This window comes from Acartia tonsa, chromosome 4 (assembly GCF_053477335.1).
Source record: "Acartia tonsa isolate MP-2025a chromosome 4, ASM5347733v1, whole genome shotgun sequence".
Taxonomy (NCBI): Eukaryota; Metazoa; Arthropoda; class Copepoda; order Calanoida; family Acartiidae; genus Acartia; species Acartia tonsa.
The window spans coordinates 41,795,457-41,814,654 of record NC_137263.1 but is presented as its reverse complement, the minus strand read 5'-3'; the positions used below and the strand labels follow the sequence as shown (position 1 = coordinate 41,814,654).

Sequence of the window (19,198 nt, the reverse complement as noted above, 5' to 3'; positions counted from 1 at the left end):
GCATCTAAGAACTCGTGTTTTCTAAAGGGTAAAAAGGGAGGAGAAAAATAGCCTAAAACCACTCAAAGGATTGACCTATAATAGTGTGGAACCATCATGGGATCTATGTGAAGCTTTCCTAAAAAGGAGAACTCAGTATTAAAAGTAATGAAATCTGAAGCTATAGTCAAATAAACCTTACTTACTACTTTATGTTATAAGATAGTACTTATTAACTTAATAGATTAGGTAGGTGCTTTTTTTACATAATTAAATTACCCCCCCCAAAAATTTTACCCCCGGGGTAAATTAGTTTGGGGGGGGTAATTACCCCCCCCCAACAGATTTGGGGGGAGTATTTACCCCCCCCAACAGACTTTAGGAGGGGTAATTACCCCCCCCAATCAAATTTTACCCCCGGGGTAAAAATTTTGGGGGGGGTAAAAAAATATTTCGGCGCGCTTCGCGCGCCATTTTACCCCCCCCAAACACGAATTACCCCCCCCCTAAAATTTTTTACCCCCCCCCCAAAAAAAAGCTTGGACGCCCCTGACGGACGCCCAAGCTTTTTAATTAATTTTTTTTTTTTTTTGGGGAGGGGGGTAATCACCACTCCCCTCCCCCTATTAGAATTGTATTAAGCACTGTGAGTGTGACATGTGGTGTACCTTATATTATATCTTTTACTTTTACAAATATGAAAGTGTCAAAAGAGAATAGGGGGCAATTCTCACCATCTTTGCCAAAATTTTCCATATTTTTTTGAATTGAATAATACGAAGAAAAACCTAAATTAACTAGGTACTAAGGTAGCCTTTATGATAAGAAATTTTTTTTATCTTAATCTGAGGTGTTAAAAATTAACACAGGCAATTTAAAAAAGACCCATCATAATATAATTTTTAGTAGCGAAGCTACTCTATAATTCACAATGTCCGTCCGTCCGTCTGTCCGTCCGTAATTAATGAATTGGGGGAAACGTGATTTTCTCGGCTCCTATAAAAGATAGAGAGCTGAAATTTTTTGACAACATTCCCATCATTAAGGACCACAATTAACTATAAAACATCAATGGCGGTCGGACTGCTTTTTAGCAGGTTTTAGGCTATTTTTTATATTTTCCAAATTTTCCCCATATCTTTGGTGTTTATGGTCCGATTTTCAAATTTTTTTCAGTTAAAGATATCAAAATTAAATTTCCCGTCATTTGAAGAAAACAACAATGACGGTCAGACTGCCTTTTTGCAGGTTTTTGGCTATTTTTATATTTTTCACATTTTTCCCCATATATTTGGTGTTTATGGTCCGATTTTCGAATTTTTTTCAGTTAAAGATATCAAAATTAAATTTCCTGTCGTTTGAAGAAAACAACAATGACTGTCAGACTGCCTTTTTGCAGGTTTTTGGCTATTTTTGTATATATCACATTTTTACCCATATCTTTGTGTTTATAGTCCAATTTTCAAAAAATTTTCAGTTAAAGATATTAATATTAAATTTTTGGTGTTTTAAGAAAAGAAACAATGGCGGCCAAACTGCCTTTTAGCAGGTTTTTGACTATTTTTATATGTTTGACATATTTCCCCATATCTTTGGTATTTTTGGTCCAATTTTAAAACTTTTTTGCATTAACAGTTTCAAATTTTTTTCCCCCATTGTTATGTGCATCTAGTATGTAATTTACTTTAACAGTCTTCATCATACAAAATAAAACAAGGTTTCGTCTTTATTTTCTCCAATAAATCTATTCTTGATTTTAATAATAAAATACACTTTAAATCTACTTCTACGTATTCCCATCCACAATTTTTTGTGCTTCGCTACTTATGGATGTTGTCATCCTTGTTTAAGATAAATTTCTCCACTAGAATGTTGAAATTTAATTTGATTTCCTATTGAAATTGGTTTGACAGTGTAATCTTTCTTGTATGATGACATTTTCAAAAATCTAAAATATCAACAATAAATTAAATTAAAATATACACAGATCTATGATGAAAAAAAATAAAACATCTAGGTACCCAAAATCAAATTTTTAACAATCAAAAATAATATTATTAGGATTTCATAACAAAATTGGTATCACTGTTTCTCAGTTTCTTACATGTTTTCAATACAAATAAACTTAAATTGAGTTAATAGGAAATTTTATTTTATATACGATACTTTTTCAATTGTTATTTTTTATGAAGTGAAACTTATGAATATAATAATCTAAGGCCAAAATAATATTAAACTACAGTAAAAAAAATCTGTATGAATTACGAAATCTAACAATCAAGATATTACATAATGATAAATGAATTACAATTTATAGATGAAAAGTTTTGATGCAATACCATAAATCATGAGAAAAGTTTAAAACTTTTGGCAAAAACCAAAGAAAATAAATATGGGTATTGTTCTACCGTTCCCCCACCCCAAACCTAAAGAAAATAACAAGGAGCATTGTTTTAGGATAAAAAAATCAAGAAATACAATATACAAGAGAAGATTCAATTATGATTTTGTTTCAAAGAGAAAAATTGTAAATGAAAACTTGATAAAAGGAGAGAGGGAGGGGTATCTAGAGCGCCACTCTAGTCTTAATGAATTTGACTTAATATTTTATAACCATATTTGCAGGATTTAATTTACTTATAATTCAAACTTTACAACACTATGAAAATAGTAATAATATACATAGAAAATTGTGTTAATCAAATTCATAAAATCATTTGTTTTTTCTATATTATAAAATTTATAAAATTATTTTTGTTGATAAAAAATGAAAAGCTCACTCATCTAATATTATGCCTCTTTATATATAATTTATCTCTATTTGTACTGTATGAATATTTGACGATATGATAAATGAAAATATGCTTTAATGAAATGTATGATGCAAATAATGAAATAAACAAATAAAAATATATCTATATCATTTTTAAAGAAGACCATTCATGAAAATGGGGAAGAGTTTTGTGACTTAAAACGGTTAATCCTTTGTTTTTACAGTCTGTATACTTGGTACCTACTGGCGCATTTTTGATGAAATTGATTTTCACCCTACATTAAAAGACATTAAATTTTTTTTTTAAATTTGCTATAAAAAATACCTTGTAAAACTTATACAGGATTTTTCTTAAAATCTAAAGAAAAGAAAATATCTATTTGTTGTTCTAAGCTGTAGTGTAAATCTCTTTGCCCTTATTCAAGAAAAGTCCCCTTATAATCAGTAATAATAATGTTCAAAATGATGAATCCATTAAAAGGAGGGTTTATAAAATGTACATGGAAGTTTAGAACAAAGGCTTCATTAGGACGTTTAAGCTCTAAGTTGATTAGTTTCTTCATTGAAAAGAATGTTTTTTTTTATATTTAGATACCTTTCATAGAAATAACGCAAACTTGATGACAAAACTCTTACAAAAATTAAAGCAAAATTTTGACAAATCTTGGAAGTCTTAAACTAAATTTTTTAAACTTTTAAAGAACTTATACCGTTAAATGTAGAAAAACCTAGCTCCATGAATCATATTTTAATTACGACTAAATTTAATAGTATTAATTTGTCTTTAAATGTCAAGAAGAAGTAGCGTCCAATGAAGCACACTTGCAGGCACAGCCAGTTACGGGACAGACGGTGTGCTTGATGAACCAGTCCATCATGTGCTGCGCGTGGCCGCCGTGACGACACGTCTGGCACCAGCTAAACCACTCGTCAAATCTAAAAATTTCATTTATTTAGGATATTTCTAATAATGCTACCAAGCATGTTATTACAATAATAACTAATTTCAATTTTGTTATTTACCACATTTTGCTAAAAGAATATTCTAATAAGAGATCCAGTCTTCTTTTCAGTTACCTTATGAAATATCTGACGGTACAGACCGACTATGGCAGTTGTCCTACCTATAGTAGTGAGATGTAAACAGAACTTAATTTGCGAGAATATGCTTTTGATTCTGATACCTATCGGGTGGAAACAGAACTTACTTTGTGAGGATATTTGCTTTTGATTCTGACACCTAGCTTATAAAAGAGACCTTAGTTTGTGAGGATATTTACTTTTACTTCTGACACCTAGCGAGTTTAAATAGAACTTACTTTGTGAGGATATTTGCTTTTGATTCTGGGTTGAGACCCGACACGGTTCCCATGTTGACTAAACATATGGCACAACGAGGCATTGGTTTTCGGCAGCTTGGACATGCCTACAAATAAAAGAAACCTAATTAATGATTATATTAGAATTGAAAAAGTTATGTTTAGCTCCCCTTATAGCTAATATAAAGTTAAATTGAAAAATAAACAATCTTCTCAAAGATACGTAAAATTCTTAATTTAAGTTTAACCTCTCCTTAGTTATAATCACCATACCTGGGCCTTATTTTTATTCTGTTGTCCCGTGGCCTGCCTGGTGAGACTACCCGTCTTGTTCATCCTGTTCCTGCCAGAGTTGCTCACACTCTTGCCACAAAAGTTGCAGGCCACGTATATCTGGACCATGTTGTCCCAGGAGGGATCCTTGCTGGTCAGGGTTATGTCCAACTCTGACCGTTCGGCAAACATGTTCCAACGATCCAACATCATTCTAAACAAAAGCAATGGAATTTTTTTTCTCTCTAAAAGTGTCTAAAATCCATATCTCCCACCCTTTGCTTTTATTGAAAAAAATCCTTTTTTTTTTAAATATAGGTACTTATTTAAGTTTTAAAATGAAAATTTTTGGGGAGATTTATAGGGAAGGTGGAGGTAACCTACCCAGAAATAGTCGCAAACATTCCCTGGAAAATATTAGAATCTGCATTGTAAAGGTGAACCATAAAGGACCAGCGGTTATCGAAATCTTAAGTTACAGTACAGACATACAGAAGACTAAGAATAAAAATTTTATACCTGTAATTTTGAACAAATTCTATAATTTTATCTGTCTTGATGAATTCTGGAGGGAGAATATAAAGACCTGTCCAGCAGGCTGTCTGGATATCTCCAGTTCTAAACATGGCATTAAAATTAACTTGAGGCTAGGGTTCCTTGAGGAAAGGGTGGAAGTCGACTCGACCTTAAATTTTAGTTTTTAAAGAAAATGTAAAATATCTTGAAGGAGAAAATTATTTCTATGGCGATTTATGGAGTGGATATTACCTACTCCTAATAAAATAGTTATGAACCTTCTCTAGACCTGTACGAAGCTTTACTGTAACTAAGAATTATGTCGATTCAGCGATTAGCAAGATCTTTTGCTACATATAGTTAGAAAGAGGTAGGTATTATTTTAATTTGAACCTATACTTTTGTTCTAAATAACATTTTTCTATTTGCTCCCGTTAGATTAGACAGATAAAAGAATCTAAACACTTTTTAAGAACGAAGACATAATTTAGTTTACTTACCTATCAACAAAAGATTGTAATATACTGAGTGAATCATTGTTAGTTTTAGATATTAGGACACCTTCCAATCTCCCAGTTGCCTGGAAATTGTTCCATTCCTGAATAAAACAAGGCAGATTAATTTTACATTAGTCCAGACTGGCCAGCCAATTTTGAAAATAAAAAACGTACATAACGTACACAAAAAAAATACGTTACGTACATAAAAAAAGTTAAAAAACGTACAAAAACGTACATTCCTAATAAAAATAACTTAAATAATTTCCTAGTTACCTATTATCAATACATTTAAGTCTACTAGCAGCTACCTGTAAAGGAGAACCATAGCGAACTGACAGACACAAGATATCCTTTTACTCTATTCAAAAGAACTAGCGTCTACGCTCCTAAAGGCCTCTAGGTGCACTTGAGGAGGGGAGAGTTGAATTCAATAAAAAAAACATGGATGACAACATACATAAGTAGCGAAGCTCAAAAGTTATTTATAGACATCTGGAAAAAAATTAACTTAAAATCGCAATTAAAATTCATTTTTGGGGGGAGGAGGTAGTTTTTTTTCCAAAGTCAATTTCTCTTGGGAGGGTGGATGGTGATACTCTTCCCCAAAATAGTTATAAAACTTCCAAAAACCTATGAGAAGCTATCCTGTTAAGGAGAACCATATCGGTTCCGTGGTTAGCGAGATTCTTTGGTTCAAACAAACAGACATTCTGTTATTATGTACAAAGTATATCCTATTATAAGGACCAGCGACTACGCCCTTAGAGGCCTCTAGAGGAACTTGATTAGGGGGGGGGGGGGAGTTGAATTCAAAAACCCATTTTTTATTTAAAAATAAAAAGTAAAAAACAAGGATGACAACATCCTTAAGTAGCGAAGCTCAAAAGTTATGGATGGAAATCTGGGAACTATATAAACTATAGAGTAGTGTCGTAAAGAATAAGCATTTAACTTATTTAAATAAATCACAAAACCTTTTAAAAATATATAATAACGTGAAAATCTAGGATTAAATTCAGCCCCCCAACCAATAAGCAAATCTCAATGAAATTTAGTGGAAGTATTAAGAATGAAAACTAATACAATCCCTGAAAATTACAACCGTCTATCAGGAATATGAGTTGTGAAAATCACAAAAACCTATACATCTAGGCATCGATCTAGCACTGCAACAAATAGACAAACCTTAAAGAAACTTTTTGAAAATATGTAGAATGTGAATTTATTTATTCCCTGAAAATTTCAGCCGTCTATCTTGAATAGAAGTCGAGAAAACCATGAAAAAAAGAAAATCTAGGAATAGATCTAGCACCCAACCAAAAGGCAAATCTCAATGAAAATATGTAGAATGTGAACTTATTCAATCAAAAAACAGGAGCCGAGAAAATCACGTTTCTCCGACAGCATAACGGACTGACAAAGTGATTATAGAGTAGCTTCGCTAATAATTTTTTTAGTGAGGGAAGGGGGAGTAGACCACCCCCATTTCTGATTTCAATTTTAAAAAGAAAGAAAAAATAGGGGAAGGGTTGTGATTTTTTTCTAAGAGTAGTTTCTCTTGGGAGGGTGGTTGTACCCTCTCCCAGGACCTATGAGAAGCTACCCTGTAAAAGAGAGCCATATCGGTTTAGCGGTTAGCGAGACTTCGGTACAAATAAACTGACAGAGAGACATACATCCTGTTATTACGTACTAAGTATATTCTATTAAATAAAGTAGTAAGTTTTTTGTCTGATGATAATAGCCTACAACCTCACAAAGATCATGTCGGTTCAGCAGTTAGCGAGATTCTTTGTTACAGAAAAAAAAGGATTTATAGGATAAACATATAATAGGATATAGGGTTATTTTGTCTATTGCTAAAGATCTCAGAAAATACTAGTCTTTAATACAAAGTAAATCAATGCCTGTATGTCTAAAGCTTAAGATCTTGGTAACCGCTGAACAGATTGGGTTCTAAATTCTAATCTTAGGGAATATATCTACTAGTCCTGTGGTAGTTTTAGGCTATTTTAGGGTAAACCCACCCCACCCCCAAAAAAAAAATCAACCACCCCTCAATTTATTTTTGTAAACTAATGCAAATCAGCGGGGTGGGGGAACCCCCACCGCACCCTGGGGCGAAGCCTAAATGAAAAAAATAATCACATTATTTTTTTATATTTTTTTTTGGCAAATTTCCAACAAACGATTCTATAAAAGAGGGTTACGAAGCCTCTAATCCTAGTAGAAAGTAAAAAGCTTTAAGTGTCCCTCCCCCAAAGAAAATAGCAAAAACCATCACAGGACTATTAGGTATATTCCATGAAGAGTAGAGCACAATAGGTTCAGTGGTTACTGAGATATTAAGCTTCTGATATACAGACGGACAAGCAGACGGACAGACATCATTCTACTTTGCATTATAGATAATATACTATTTTTGTAATACTTTTTGTACAAATACAAATAAATATACAAATACTTTTATACTTATATTTGATTCTTATTCTTTAAAAACTGAAGATACCAAAAAATAAGACTTCTTAATCCTACACTGTGCACCATATGATATCTCGGAAAATTAAACCCAAGTATATAAAAAATTTGAAAAAAATTATCGTAAAATCTATTAAAGGGGTAGTAGCATGAAATGCATTTAAACTTGAATTTAGTCAACTGCATATCTCTTTCTGTTCAATAGTTTAAACTATCTATAGGACATATATTTCAAATCCATAAATTTAAACTGTAAGTTCTAATAACATATATGCATAATTTACATACATATTTTTGTTCTATGAAAATTGAAGATATTATTGAATTTATTTAAATAATACACCTATTGTTTTTGCAAAAATTTTCGTACAAAACATACAAATTACTATTCTGCTAATATTTGATTCTTATTATTTTTAAAAAAACGTAAAACGTACAAAAATACAAATTTCAAAATACGTTACGTACACATATCAAAATAACGTCCAGAACGTACACAGATTCGATGCGTAACGTACAAAACGTACAAAACGTACACTCTGGCCAGTCTGCTTACATTCTATTTCATCTTTAGCCGTAAGAGGTAGATAAATTCTGTTTTTATACAGAGATTTAAATCTTACAGATGGTTCTACTCCAAGCTAGAATACCCCAACCCCCTTCTCAATATTTCAAATAAAAAGAAAATACGGGGTAGGGATAAGTTTTTTTTTTTCTTTGTACCTGCCAACTGCAGATCCTGTACCTAATATAATATAACCTAAGCTAATCTAAAGTAACACACAAAAGTTTTAATCTATCAAAAAATAAGGGTTAAGTTCTATGCTCATCTGTTCTGAGGGATACCGCCGATATTTTTAATATTCATGTCATAAAGAATACATACCTTTTCTAGGTATTCTTTTAGAAGGTTATCCGACAGAAAAATATGCGCTACAGCCATCCGATCAACAAAATCAAGATTATTCACGCTCAACACTTCTTTATAAGCTTCATCATCACAGGCAAGGAAGGCAAATATTGACTTGAGAGTTGGGCTGGGTAGGCTGCCCAGGGAGCTGGACACGAGGTCCTTCCACAGCTTTGAGGTGTCCGCACTGAAGCCAGATATGGCTACGGATACCATGTTCAACTGGTTGGCTGTTACACTGTCACCCTAAAATAAATTAACCGTATTATATCTGCAGAAAAACATTTGTACAACACTTTTGAGGTAATTTCTTCATTTTGAATACAAATTAAAAGAAAGAAAAATATTCTTTTTATCACCTTTGCATTGAAAAAAGTTGTTCCATTCTTGAGAACATCAATGGCAGACTTCATATTTAGACTAAAAATGGCCACGGCCGCATTTCTGATGAAAAACTCCATGGCGTCCTTCCCTTCAGGTGCTGCGACCTTCTTCAGGGGTTGCCAACCGCATAACTTTAGTACCTAGAAATAAAGAGGTATGCTAATAGCAGATAAATTATCTTCCCTCCAATGGGAAATTCCAATTTGGATGACAACGCGTTTCCTTGGATATCTAGAACTGCGGAAGAAATTGAAATATCTTTATAATAGTTTATATAAAATTTCTACTCTTTAAAATATCATACTAAAGGAATATAAACCTGATCTCTTTCTGGAGAATAATAGGTCCTGACACTCTTACAGTTGTCAACTCCCGTCCAGGTTGATTGCCTGACTCTAGAGGCCACATGGGCATGTTCCAGAATGGCCCGGATCCCCTGGAACCGAAAGGGCTGATTGCTTGAATCGTTGATAGATCTAGAAGAGATTAAAAATAAATGTACACGAACATAACTTATGTAAATGCCTGTAATCTAAAGATATAGGAAGTTCTATGAATATATTTATTAAATCCCTATTTCTAATGAACCCTAGTTAAATGCTAAATTATATAGACCTATCAATTGGTTCTGTGGTTTGCAAATAAATAAACCTTACTAATTCAAATGATAAGTTAAGAAACTACTAGGGATGGCAATCCGTCTAATTTTTTGGACCGGATTCGGATTCTTACAAGAATCCGTGAAAAATAAAACGGATTCTCCGCGGATTCCGAATTCTTATTTATGACGGATTCCGGATTCTAGCAATATTTTAAAAGGCTTTTTAAAAAATTAAGGGATTCAATTTTACCAGGTTTTTTTCATATTTTCACAATAGCTTTTCTTCTATTTCTAGACCCTACAGCGGCCAAAATGACTGTTAAAAATTAAAATTTACATTCGGACCAAAAAAACTCAAGACGCTAATTTTAGCCTAACCATTAAGAATCCAAATCCGCTATCAAAAATCGGATTCCGGATTCGGATTCCAAAATTAGCAAAAAATTTGGCGGATTCCGGATTCGGATTGCCAACCCTAGAAACTTCAAAAAGAAAAATGGTATACCTTGAATTTAAAATCCACAGCCATACAGTTTGTAATTCAGAATCAAGCTCAAAACTGTTTAGATTATTCGCGTTTATTTTTCCTAAACATTAAAAATTAAAGTACTAGGTAGGTAACAGTACAATTTTCTTCAGAAAATGTCTGCCGAACTAAGAGTGAAATGTAGGAATAAGTTTTACGATGCCATAAACTAATATTACAAATAAATGTGTTATATTTTTACAAATGCAGAAGTAAAAAGATTGACAATAATCATTTCTCCTTTAGTACAAAAACTTTCTTTCACAATGATTTAATTTTAATTTAAGAAATATTTGTTTGTCTGTCTGTAGGTCAATTAAAATCTTTGAAACTGACGGAGAAAATGTTACAAATCTGACCTGCATAACCAAGTTTAGCTCTATGTTGCATAACCACAGAAATATCCTCAAACTCCGCCCCAACACGCTGTCCTTCTCCACCCCCTTGTTCTTTAACCAACATTTCTCCAACAGCTGTTTCTAGACGGGCACCCATGGACCAGATAAGGCCGTGCTGCGCCGACCAGTTCAGGGTTAGCCGGTCAGACACGGTCCACTCGCAGAACTGATTATTAGCAGATCCCATGGCTAGAAGTGTGTTGCTGTTTGACGGATGCCAGGCAAAGTCAATGATATTACCAATGTTGGTGGAGGGTGGCTGGATTGACCGCTCGGTTACAGAGGCCTCACCATCCTCCTGACTGACCGCCCAGTTCATGATGTCCCGCAACATAATGCTTCCTATAATAACCAAAAATCGAAAATAAATATATTAGTCATTCAAAATTTCTTATTTATTTTAAAAATTATGTATTACAACAGTAATCTATCATGTGTACGTCAATCCATCAATCATATTATATAATGTATTAGGTTTTTGGTTTGTCTGAAGCTAAAGATTTCAATAGCTACTGATAAATTAAACTGATTTAGTTCTACTTTTCAGAGAAGCTAACGCTTCCCTTAGGTTCCGGAATGGTTTTAGACAATTTCATTTTTAGACTAAAGCTTTGGGGTGTTTTTTTTGGCTACGCTGCCATCTTCTTCTTCATTAATAAGGGAGCAGCCGCTAGTTTCTAATATAGGAGAAAAAGAAACGACTAACAAATATACCTATTAAGTTTATGGTAGGTACTATTTATTATTTACCTGAATCTTTGTAACTATTAGCTATCAGTCCTCTTCTGGTTGGACACCAGGATACTGTTGAGATCTGAAATGATTAATATAGAAAGGGAAAGGGAAAAGAGAATCGCATTTTTTTCCGACGAATTAAACCTTTTACAATTATATTTTTATGTGAATGTTAAATAGAGTTTACCTGTTGAGGCGTACTACTCGTCACTATTGGCTTTTCAAAATTTCTTGTGTCCCAAATAACTATGGCAGGATCATTTTCAGAAAATCCACAAATTCTGTATTCTGACCAGGGATCAACACAGAGGCCGTAAGTTGCTTTTGTCGATGTCTGCTTTGCCGCCTTCATGCCGGACGTTCGCGTGTCAAATATTTTCACGGTTTTAACGCTGAGGCCAGCCACAAGAAGGTTTGCCTGGTTTGGGACCCAGGCAAGGCTACAGCAGAGGTCGCCGTTCGCGGCCTCGCTCAGGGGTTGGGACAACTGTCGGCCCTGACTTAGGTCCCATATCACAACACCATGTTCTGACCTAAAAAAGTTTGGAATTTTACCTAAAAATGTTATTTAACTATTATCAATATATTACTCTTTTTGCTGTGAGGAAATTTCAGTTGTAGAAAAAAAAGAGGGTAAAACATCTATTGTGATGACTATATCACTTTTTTACCTGAGTTTTTCAAAACCAGCGGCCAGAATAGAATAATTGGAAGGATGCCAGGACACAGCTGTACAACAGTGGGACTGGCGGGGAATATATTCACAGCCATCTCCGCCAAAATAGTTCTTGGTGCCGCCGGTCATATTGACCAGGGACACCTTTCCAGTTGCCTGTCCAACGGCCAGCTGGAACGTCTCCCCCTTGCACAGGTCCACGCATTTTAGAGTTCGTCGTAGTTCTGATATACATTGAATTTCTTCTGCATATCTAAAGTGAATAATTTATTTACTTATATTGATCAGACTATAAACTAAAGTGTAGATGAAGTCCATTCTTATATAATCAAGAGAAAAAGTATTCTAAACAATTTATACCTATATATTAAATTTCTTATTGCATTTATAAAAAAAATACCTAATAATAAAAAAAAATTTGGTACTTTTCATTGGAAAAAATTATTATTAAGATAAATTACATTAAGATTTAATTTTTGGTGGAGAGGTATAGACACTGTTACTTTTTACAGACCAATAATAAACCAACCAACCCAAAGTTTTGAAAGTCGCACACGACATAAACCTTGGGATCAGAATATAAGTTAAGTCTCCCCTCCTTTCTTAAGTAGAAGAAAGTTTTGTTTACAATTTATATTTCATACCGATCAGAATAAGAGACCAAATAAAGAGAAGTTCCGCTACAAATTAAAATATCATGGTATAGTTTACCTGTTTGGGCCAATCTGATCCCAGTTGTCAGCCCTGCCCTCTGTACAGTCCAACGTCCTGTACAGCCGGATGTCAGAGCCCCAGGTCATGAAGTGGCTGGGCTTCTGGGGCACCCACACCACCTCCACCCGTCGTTCTACCATATTTTTTATCTTTGCTTATTACAACAATATGATAGCCATCTGTAAATAGTTTTAGAGGTATTGAAAAAAATGATAATACTTGTCTTAATAGGTAGATCGGTAACAAGTCAACAAAAAACATAATAATGATTAATTAAAAAGAATTTGATACACATAATAAATAATTACAGCAATTCATGTTTAATAATCTAAATGCATTTTATAAACAAAAGATAATTTAGTAAACACACAGCAGAACTAAAAAAAAACATTAGATAATTTATAGCTTTTTACATTAACTTTTTAAGAAGAGTAGATTTAAATTATATGGCGTTTTCCTTCAGAGTGTAAGTGTGAGTATCTTTAGTTTATTTTAAAAATAAGAGAAGGATTAAGTGCTTGACATGCACTTTGAGGAAAAGCACCATTTATTCTAACATCTATATTAAGAACTAATAAAAATCTAACTCCAATAAAACATTATTTAACTTTTACTTTTATTTATATTTTTATGTAAAATAGGTTGGTAGGTATACTATATTCTATATTGAATTAATACCATATTGAAACTAACTAAAATGCTGCTTAAATAGTGCTTACTTTAAAAATGTATATTAATTATGAGTTAATTAAAAAATCACGAACATATAGAATTTATAAAACTCTATTTATCTAAACTCTTGATAAACTGTTTACAGGTTGCCCCCGCTGACATCTTCAAGACCTTGACCTTGGTGTTGGGCATCTCTCTGCACACCTTTCTATACAGCCCTGGCAGAGATAAGTACTCTACCTTACCATCCTTCTCTAATGGGAAGCATTCTCGTTCTCCAGGTGATTTTGACTTCTAAGAAAAAAAATATATTTTTAAAACATGTAGGTAACTTTCTTTTTGTAGGCTAGAAGAACAACAAAAAAACATTCGAAGATTTAGAAAATAGGTATTAAATTGCAAGAAAAAATTAAATTTTCATTCATTTTTATTTTATTCCTATTAATCAAATAATCTAGTAAAAAAATATAAAATACAATACACAGGCAATATTCTAGACGATTAATATCAACTTGAGCTAATATAGATTACGGACTCAATTTAATTTGCTAAAAACTAAAAATGGCAAATAACATAAAATAAAGATTGTCCTTTATTTTACAAAGATCCTAATAAAGCATAGAAAATCCAAGCGTTAGATATGCTATACCTGTTGTTCCCCAATGACCAAAGACATCGCCTGCAACCATTCATTTGTGACTCCCAAGTAGAAAGATTCCAGGTGTTTGAGGTGTGATGTAATACCCTCAAGAATCTCAGTATTACTGGCGGCTACCTCATCCTTGTAGTGCGGGATGATCAGCAGCTTTCTCACATTGTTCAGACCCTTCAGTCCCTCCTTGAATCCCATCTGAACATGAAAATCGATCAGCTCCAACTGCCGAAGGTTGTCTCCGCGTTGAAGTTTTGAAATATTGTCACCTACAGATCCCTTTTCCAGGCGAATTTTCATCAGTTTTGGTAGATCAGATAATGTCTTGAATAGAGTTATAGGAGCACTAGTACAGTCACCTAGTTCAACTTGCTCCAGATTGTTTAACATTCCAATACAATCATAATCAGCTTCACTAAGACCAGTAACAGTCAGCAGTGACAAACTAGTCAATGTTCCAGTCAGAGACTCCAAAAACTTGAGCCCATTATTAAGGACAAGCTGTCCACTTCCAGTTTTCAAACGCAGCTCCTTAATCTTTGAGAACGTACTGAAAGTTGAAGTATCCAAGGGTGACGTAATGAGTGGGGCATTCAGATTTTCTAAATGTTTGAATTCCTGCACCAACGGGATTAGAACTGACCCGTTTAATCTTGGTAGCTGTAACTGCTTTAGTGAAGGAAAATTGTTCATACTTGCCAGGATATCTGTCCAGGTGAGATCTCTGTCCTTGACAAAAATCATTTTTCTCATATCAATGCTTTCACATCCAACCCTTCTTATAAAAGCACTGAAACAATCCCAGTTTGTTATCTTTAAATTTTTCAAAGAAAGAGCAGTCCAAAATGAGGCATGATTACCAATCTCATTCCAGAGTTTACAAACCTGACCGGCCCTTAACCGGTCACTAACAGACAAATATCTGAACACATGACGAAGGGCAAAATAACCATCGGCAATGTTTGCGTGAAACTGCTTAAAATCAATCTTTGGCCGTTTGTTTGGTACTTCTTTATTTTGAGCAGATGGTAGGGGGCGCTTCAACTTTCCGGATCCAAATATTTTGACTGGATCTACTCCTCCTATAGGTTTAATAACAATGCTTCCATCAAATGTTTGTTCAACCTCGAAGTCAGGCCCAGATTTGCTGCTGTTATCCGCAGATTTGAGAAAAACGGGCAGCTTCCTGGGAGCGGTATCATCTACATCCATAGCTGCTGCGTCATTTGACTGCGGCGGAGAAGGTGGCGGCGAATCGGGGGCAATGTCGCCCCGAGGAATGACCAAAAACTTTTTGCCGCCAATGTTGACAATTGCCTGATGTTCAATTGGTCGAGGAGGGGCCGGGCTTTCTGGTTGGCGAGGCTTGTCATCCGACTTACGACTAGGAACGGCAGATTTCTGCTTTTGTTGTTGATTTGTAGTTTTATGCGGCTGAGGCGGCTGAACAGCAGTTTGTTTAGTCTTGGATTTTATTGTTGGCCGCTGTGGTACTTGAATTCTTATTTGATTTTGCTGCCTCACTTCTTTTTGAGTAGCTGCATTTGTAACAGCAATTTCAGATTGGGGAATAGTACTTTTACAGTCATTACAATAGAATGACGCATTTTTAAACACGTTTAAATGTTGAATTGAAAGACCAACACATTTAGGATGAAACAAACAGTGGCAAGCTTTGCATGATAAGGAGGGGAAGCCTGTAGCCCCAGGACAATGAATAGAGCAGGGCAACAAAGTTTTTCTCAGGGGGAATAACACTTTGACTGCGTCCTGTGGCCTGTTTAAAGAGTTTACTCGTACTGTTGTTGTTGGAGTTGGTAAGCTTGAGGGAGGACTTGTCTAAAATAAATAAAAAAGATCAAATAATCTAATTTGAGAGTTTAATCAAGATCAAATAATAAAATATAATCTGTTTATTTAATCGACGCAGTTTTTAATAAAAGACATAAATCTTTTAGTTCATAATTGAAGAAATAATGTCATTGAAAATTAAGAAAAAAACTAAAAGCTATCCAAAAGTTTTTAAATCAAATCTTCTTGTACAAACTTTATAAAAAAAAATGAACAATAAAATACCAATACAATCTTAAAACCTCAGTTACTTTCAACTGATCTATACCTCCATTTCTAATATTATAATATATTACTTATCTATTTATAAGATTACTAACCTGAGCAGCCTGCATATTTGGATATAAACTGCTTGGATTTGAGAGTGGTGTGATGGAGAGAGAGGTTGTGTGCTGGGGCATGGGTCTCACTGGCAGGTGGCTACTACGCTGGATGGACAGCGCTGGAGGCAGCGAGTTCAGGTTCATCACTATGTAAAAAATAACATATTAACAAAATTGGTTTTTGTGAAAACATAAGCCTTCAAAATCGGAAAGAATTATGTTTTTTTTTATAGAAGCTGGAAATGATAGTCTTGGTGTAAGCCACATCAAAAAGAATGGATGCTCGCACATGTTTTCAGACAAATTTCGTGCGGTCAAAGGGTTGGTTGTCTGCAACAGTGTGAATGTTAGTGCCAGAAATATTAAGTTATTTTTGTGCTTATGAAAATTGAAAGCCTTTGTGAAAAAAAATCGGCAATAACTACAATTCTTACTTGAATAAGACATATGTGATTGAGCTGGCACCAGCCTGGGCAGATCTTTATGTCTGCCAGTAGCAGCTGATACATCCGGCAAGTTGTGCACGCCTACTTCATTGGAAACAAGGTTTTAACAAAAGTTGGTAAATTTGAAGTTTTCCAAAAAAAAATTGTTTAGCTAGGTATAAACCATTTAGTACAAAAAAGGTACCTAATACATTTCAAACCAAAAAAAAAATTCTATGAAGTGATACATTTGAAAAGTTAGGTAGGTAGGTTTTCTACGGAAAATAATTAAGATAGGTATGCTTCTATGTTTTTTTAATAACCTTGCATTCCTGAAACACCAGAAAAACTAGAAGAATCGTCCTCACAAATCCTGATGCTTTCTTCATCACTAACAGCAATATCATCATTACCAGCTAGTAGGCTGGCAGGATCCAGAGGCACAACAGGATCAGACAGGGGATCATGTGCCAGTGGATCAACAGCTGAATCATACTCGTCAAATATTCCCGTCTCGTCAATCATATCATCGGTTTTAGATGGTTTGGCGGAATCACTCACGTTTTTAGCATTTAACTTACTGAACATTTTCACTTTTAATAATCCAGTGCCAGATTTGCCGGTGGCAAAGGTTACGGATTTTTTAGGGCTCATGATATTATCGGGGTCTTTCCATAATCCAGAGGCGTCAGTAGTTGTTGGGGCGGGTTTAGGATCAGCCGGAGGCTTTCTCTTCAAAACTTGAGGAGTTGTAGGTTGAGGATCCAACTTTTCTGGAGGCTTGATAACCCTTTTGCTGACGCGGATTTCAGGAGCTGTAGCGGTTGGCGAAGTTTCTGATGTTTTAACGGATTTCTTATTTATCTTTTCGGCCAGTGTCTCCTTGTTTTTGACATTTATCAAACGTTCTGGGTTTTTGGATACACGCTTTTCTAAGTGGTCATGAGTTGTATTGTTTGATGACGCTTTAGCTGGAGATTTGGCCGTGTTTGCATCTCGAATAACTTCCATAGGTTCCGGAGCCCCCAGTGGCTCTTTCTTGAAGGTAAAAAACGTTAATGGATACATAGATCCGCTGGTTATAAGATGTCCTTCCAATTCGTTGGCATTTTTAAACTTTAGCCTGGGCTTATCCTCGATCTGAGGACTGTGATAGTAAACCTCTTTCCTTATTTTGCTTGGGTCAGATTTATCTCCACGACTGACTATTTCTCTTGTCCACCCGTCGTACAATGGTTCCCAGAATTTTAATTTTTTCTTATCTACAGACGAAAGTAAAGGTGTTCCTTGTTTCTGTAAGTTTGCAATTGTTGGTGTGGATGGTAACTGTGGTTGTGAAGTTTCGCCAGCCAAGGATGGCGAATCTTCAGCTTCTTCATCTGCAAATCTTACACGTGAAGTTTTAGGACTAGGCTCGGGTTCAGGACCAGGCAGGTCAAGTGGTTTCATCAAGGCAGGTACAGGTCGGCCTGCCTTTTTGCCAGTATTTCCCTTCTTGCTGCTGATGGACACAAACATGGTTGGCTTCAGTTTAATAGGAGATTTAAGATCAATATCTTCAAAGTTATTATAGACAAACATGGGAATTTCTGTATCAGAAAAACCGTGAAATCCTTTGTCCTTTTTAATAACAGGTTTTGGCACTTTTATTGTGGTTTTTATATGTTGCCTTTTCTCAGGAGACTGATCTGTAGAAATTAATTCTCCAGATTTATTAGGTCCTAGCTTTATTTTTAATTTGAATGGACTCTGGACATTATTCTGTGTTTTGTTGCTTTCACTTGGATCTGATTCTTGTGTGTCTTCGTTTTCCTTTTTGCTCGGGCTTTCTTGGTCTGAAGTAACTTTGTCTGGTTTGGTATCGTCTGAAAAAAATAATTATGGTTAGTAGTCAACTAAATACATTATTCTTAAATATAGTTATAAGATAAAAAGATTAATGTTATGTGATAATGAACTCTGTCGCGACAAACTCTAGACAATAAGTCCCAGGTAGGTAGGTAAATAGTTAGGTATTAGTTAATAATTTGTTTTATCACAAATTCTAGATATTCTAAATAAAATATTTGTAGGTAATACCTACTAATGAATTAACTACGCTTCCCTCACAATAACAGATAAGTATTTATTACATTCCCACTAGTCTACTAGAGCTTGCGGATTTGGGAGGTGAATTTTTGTATGTAGATATCTCACAATTTAAGTATTTAGGACACATAAATAAACATTCCTAGTAACGCTTGTGAATAAGAGAAAAGTAGTTATTGCAGATATCACGTACTCCCAAGTATTTGGAACTTTTAAAACGAATTTAATAATTCAAATCCTAAATGTTACTTTGAGTAATATTTACCTTTGTCTTCAGAACCGGACGATTCTTCCGAGACCAGGGCCAAATCTGCCTTCATCTTACTCTCTATATCACTCATTTTAATATAGGTTTATAAACTTTTATTATTAAGCTTACAAGGTATACTTTCACTCATATCATCT

General features: G+C 34.4%; 3 protein-coding genes across 9 annotated transcripts in view; all 3 read right to left on the bottom strand.

Moving 5' to 3' along the window:
- LOC145317244 (uncharacterized) overlaps nucleotides 1–1,989 on the bottom strand; it is an 8,215-nt gene extending 6,226 nt beyond the window's left edge. For both annotated transcript variants that reach the window (XR_013878952.1, XM_080158232.1), the window contains exon 1: nucleotides 1,876–1,989. Coding sequence is in view for 1 of the 2 variants with exons in the window: in XM_080158232.1 (XP_080014358.1) it covers nucleotides 1,876–1,917 (42 nt within the window). In the remaining variant the exon portion in view is untranslated. The remainder of the gene's footprint in view (nucleotides 1–1,875) is intronic.
- Nucleotides 1,927–12,987, bottom strand: mio (GATOR complex protein mio). Its single transcript, XM_080158229.1, has 14 exons — nucleotides 12,780–12,987; nucleotides 12,064–12,321; nucleotides 11,580–11,925; nucleotides 11,408–11,471; nucleotides 10,619–10,999; nucleotides 10,239–10,320; nucleotides 9,452–9,608; nucleotides 9,108–9,272; nucleotides 8,725–8,994; nucleotides 5,361–5,458; nucleotides 4,864–4,962; nucleotides 4,345–4,558; nucleotides 4,072–4,178; nucleotides 1,927–3,688 (listed from the first exon to the last, which is right to left on the bottom strand). Exons 1-14 carry the CDS (start codon nucleotides 12,920–12,922, stop codon nucleotides 3,544–3,546), a joined length of 2,529 nt encoding a protein of 842 aa, XP_080014355.1. The 5' UTR covers nucleotides 12,923–12,987; the 3' UTR covers nucleotides 1,927–3,543.
- On the bottom strand, nucleotides 12,961–19,198 carry LOC145317241 (uncharacterized). Of its 6 annotated transcripts, none has more exons than XR_013878950.1 (7): nucleotides 19,059–19,192; nucleotides 17,029–18,570; nucleotides 16,715–16,810; nucleotides 16,278–16,426; nucleotides 14,104–15,945; nucleotides 13,502–13,748; nucleotides 12,961–13,110 (listed from the first exon to the last, which is right to left on the bottom strand). XR_013878950.1 is itself a non-coding variant. In XM_080158225.1 (6 exons), the coding sequence occupies exons 1-6, from the start codon at nucleotides 19,132–19,134 to the stop codon at nucleotides 13,566–13,568; spliced, it is 3,888 nt and encodes a 1,295-aa protein (XP_080014351.1). In that variant the 5' UTR covers nucleotides 19,135–19,198; the 3' UTR covers nucleotides 12,961–13,565. The 6 variants fall into 6 exon arrangements, 4 of the variants coding, with proteins under 4 accessions (XP_080014351.1, XP_080014352.1, XP_080014353.1 ...); XR_013878951.1 differs by having other exon boundaries at nucleotides 16,715–16,807; XM_080158225.1 differs by having other exon boundaries at nucleotides 12,961–13,748; nucleotides 19,059–19,198.

Excerpts from the sequence above, each read along its gene's own strand:
- mio (XM_080158229.1), bottom strand. The coding sequence starts at position 12,922 with ATGGTAGAACGACGGGTGGAGGTGGTGTGGGTGCCCCAGAAGCCCAGC. Across the intron at positions 8,995-9,107 it reads CAACTTTTTTCAATGCAAAG|GGTGACAGTGTAACAGCCAA; the intron begins GTGATAAAAAGA and ends AATTTATTTTAG. Across the intron at positions 4,963-5,360 it reads TTACAATCTTTTGTTGATAG|AACTGGAGATATCCAGACAG; the intron begins GTAAGTAAACTA and ends TGCCATGTTTAG.
- LOC145317241 (XM_080158225.1), bottom strand. The coding sequence starts at position 19,134 with ATGAGTGATATAGAGAGTAAGATGAAGGCAGATTTGGCCCTGGTCTCG. Across the intron at positions 18,571-19,058 it reads GTCCGGTTCTGAAGACAAAG|ACGATACCAAACCAGACAAA; the intron begins GTAAATATTACT and ends TATTTTTTTCAG. Across the intron at positions 16,811-17,028 it reads TGGTGTTTCAGGAATGCAAG|TAGGCGTGCACAACTTGCCG; the intron begins GTTATTAAAAAA and ends TTTCCAATGAAG.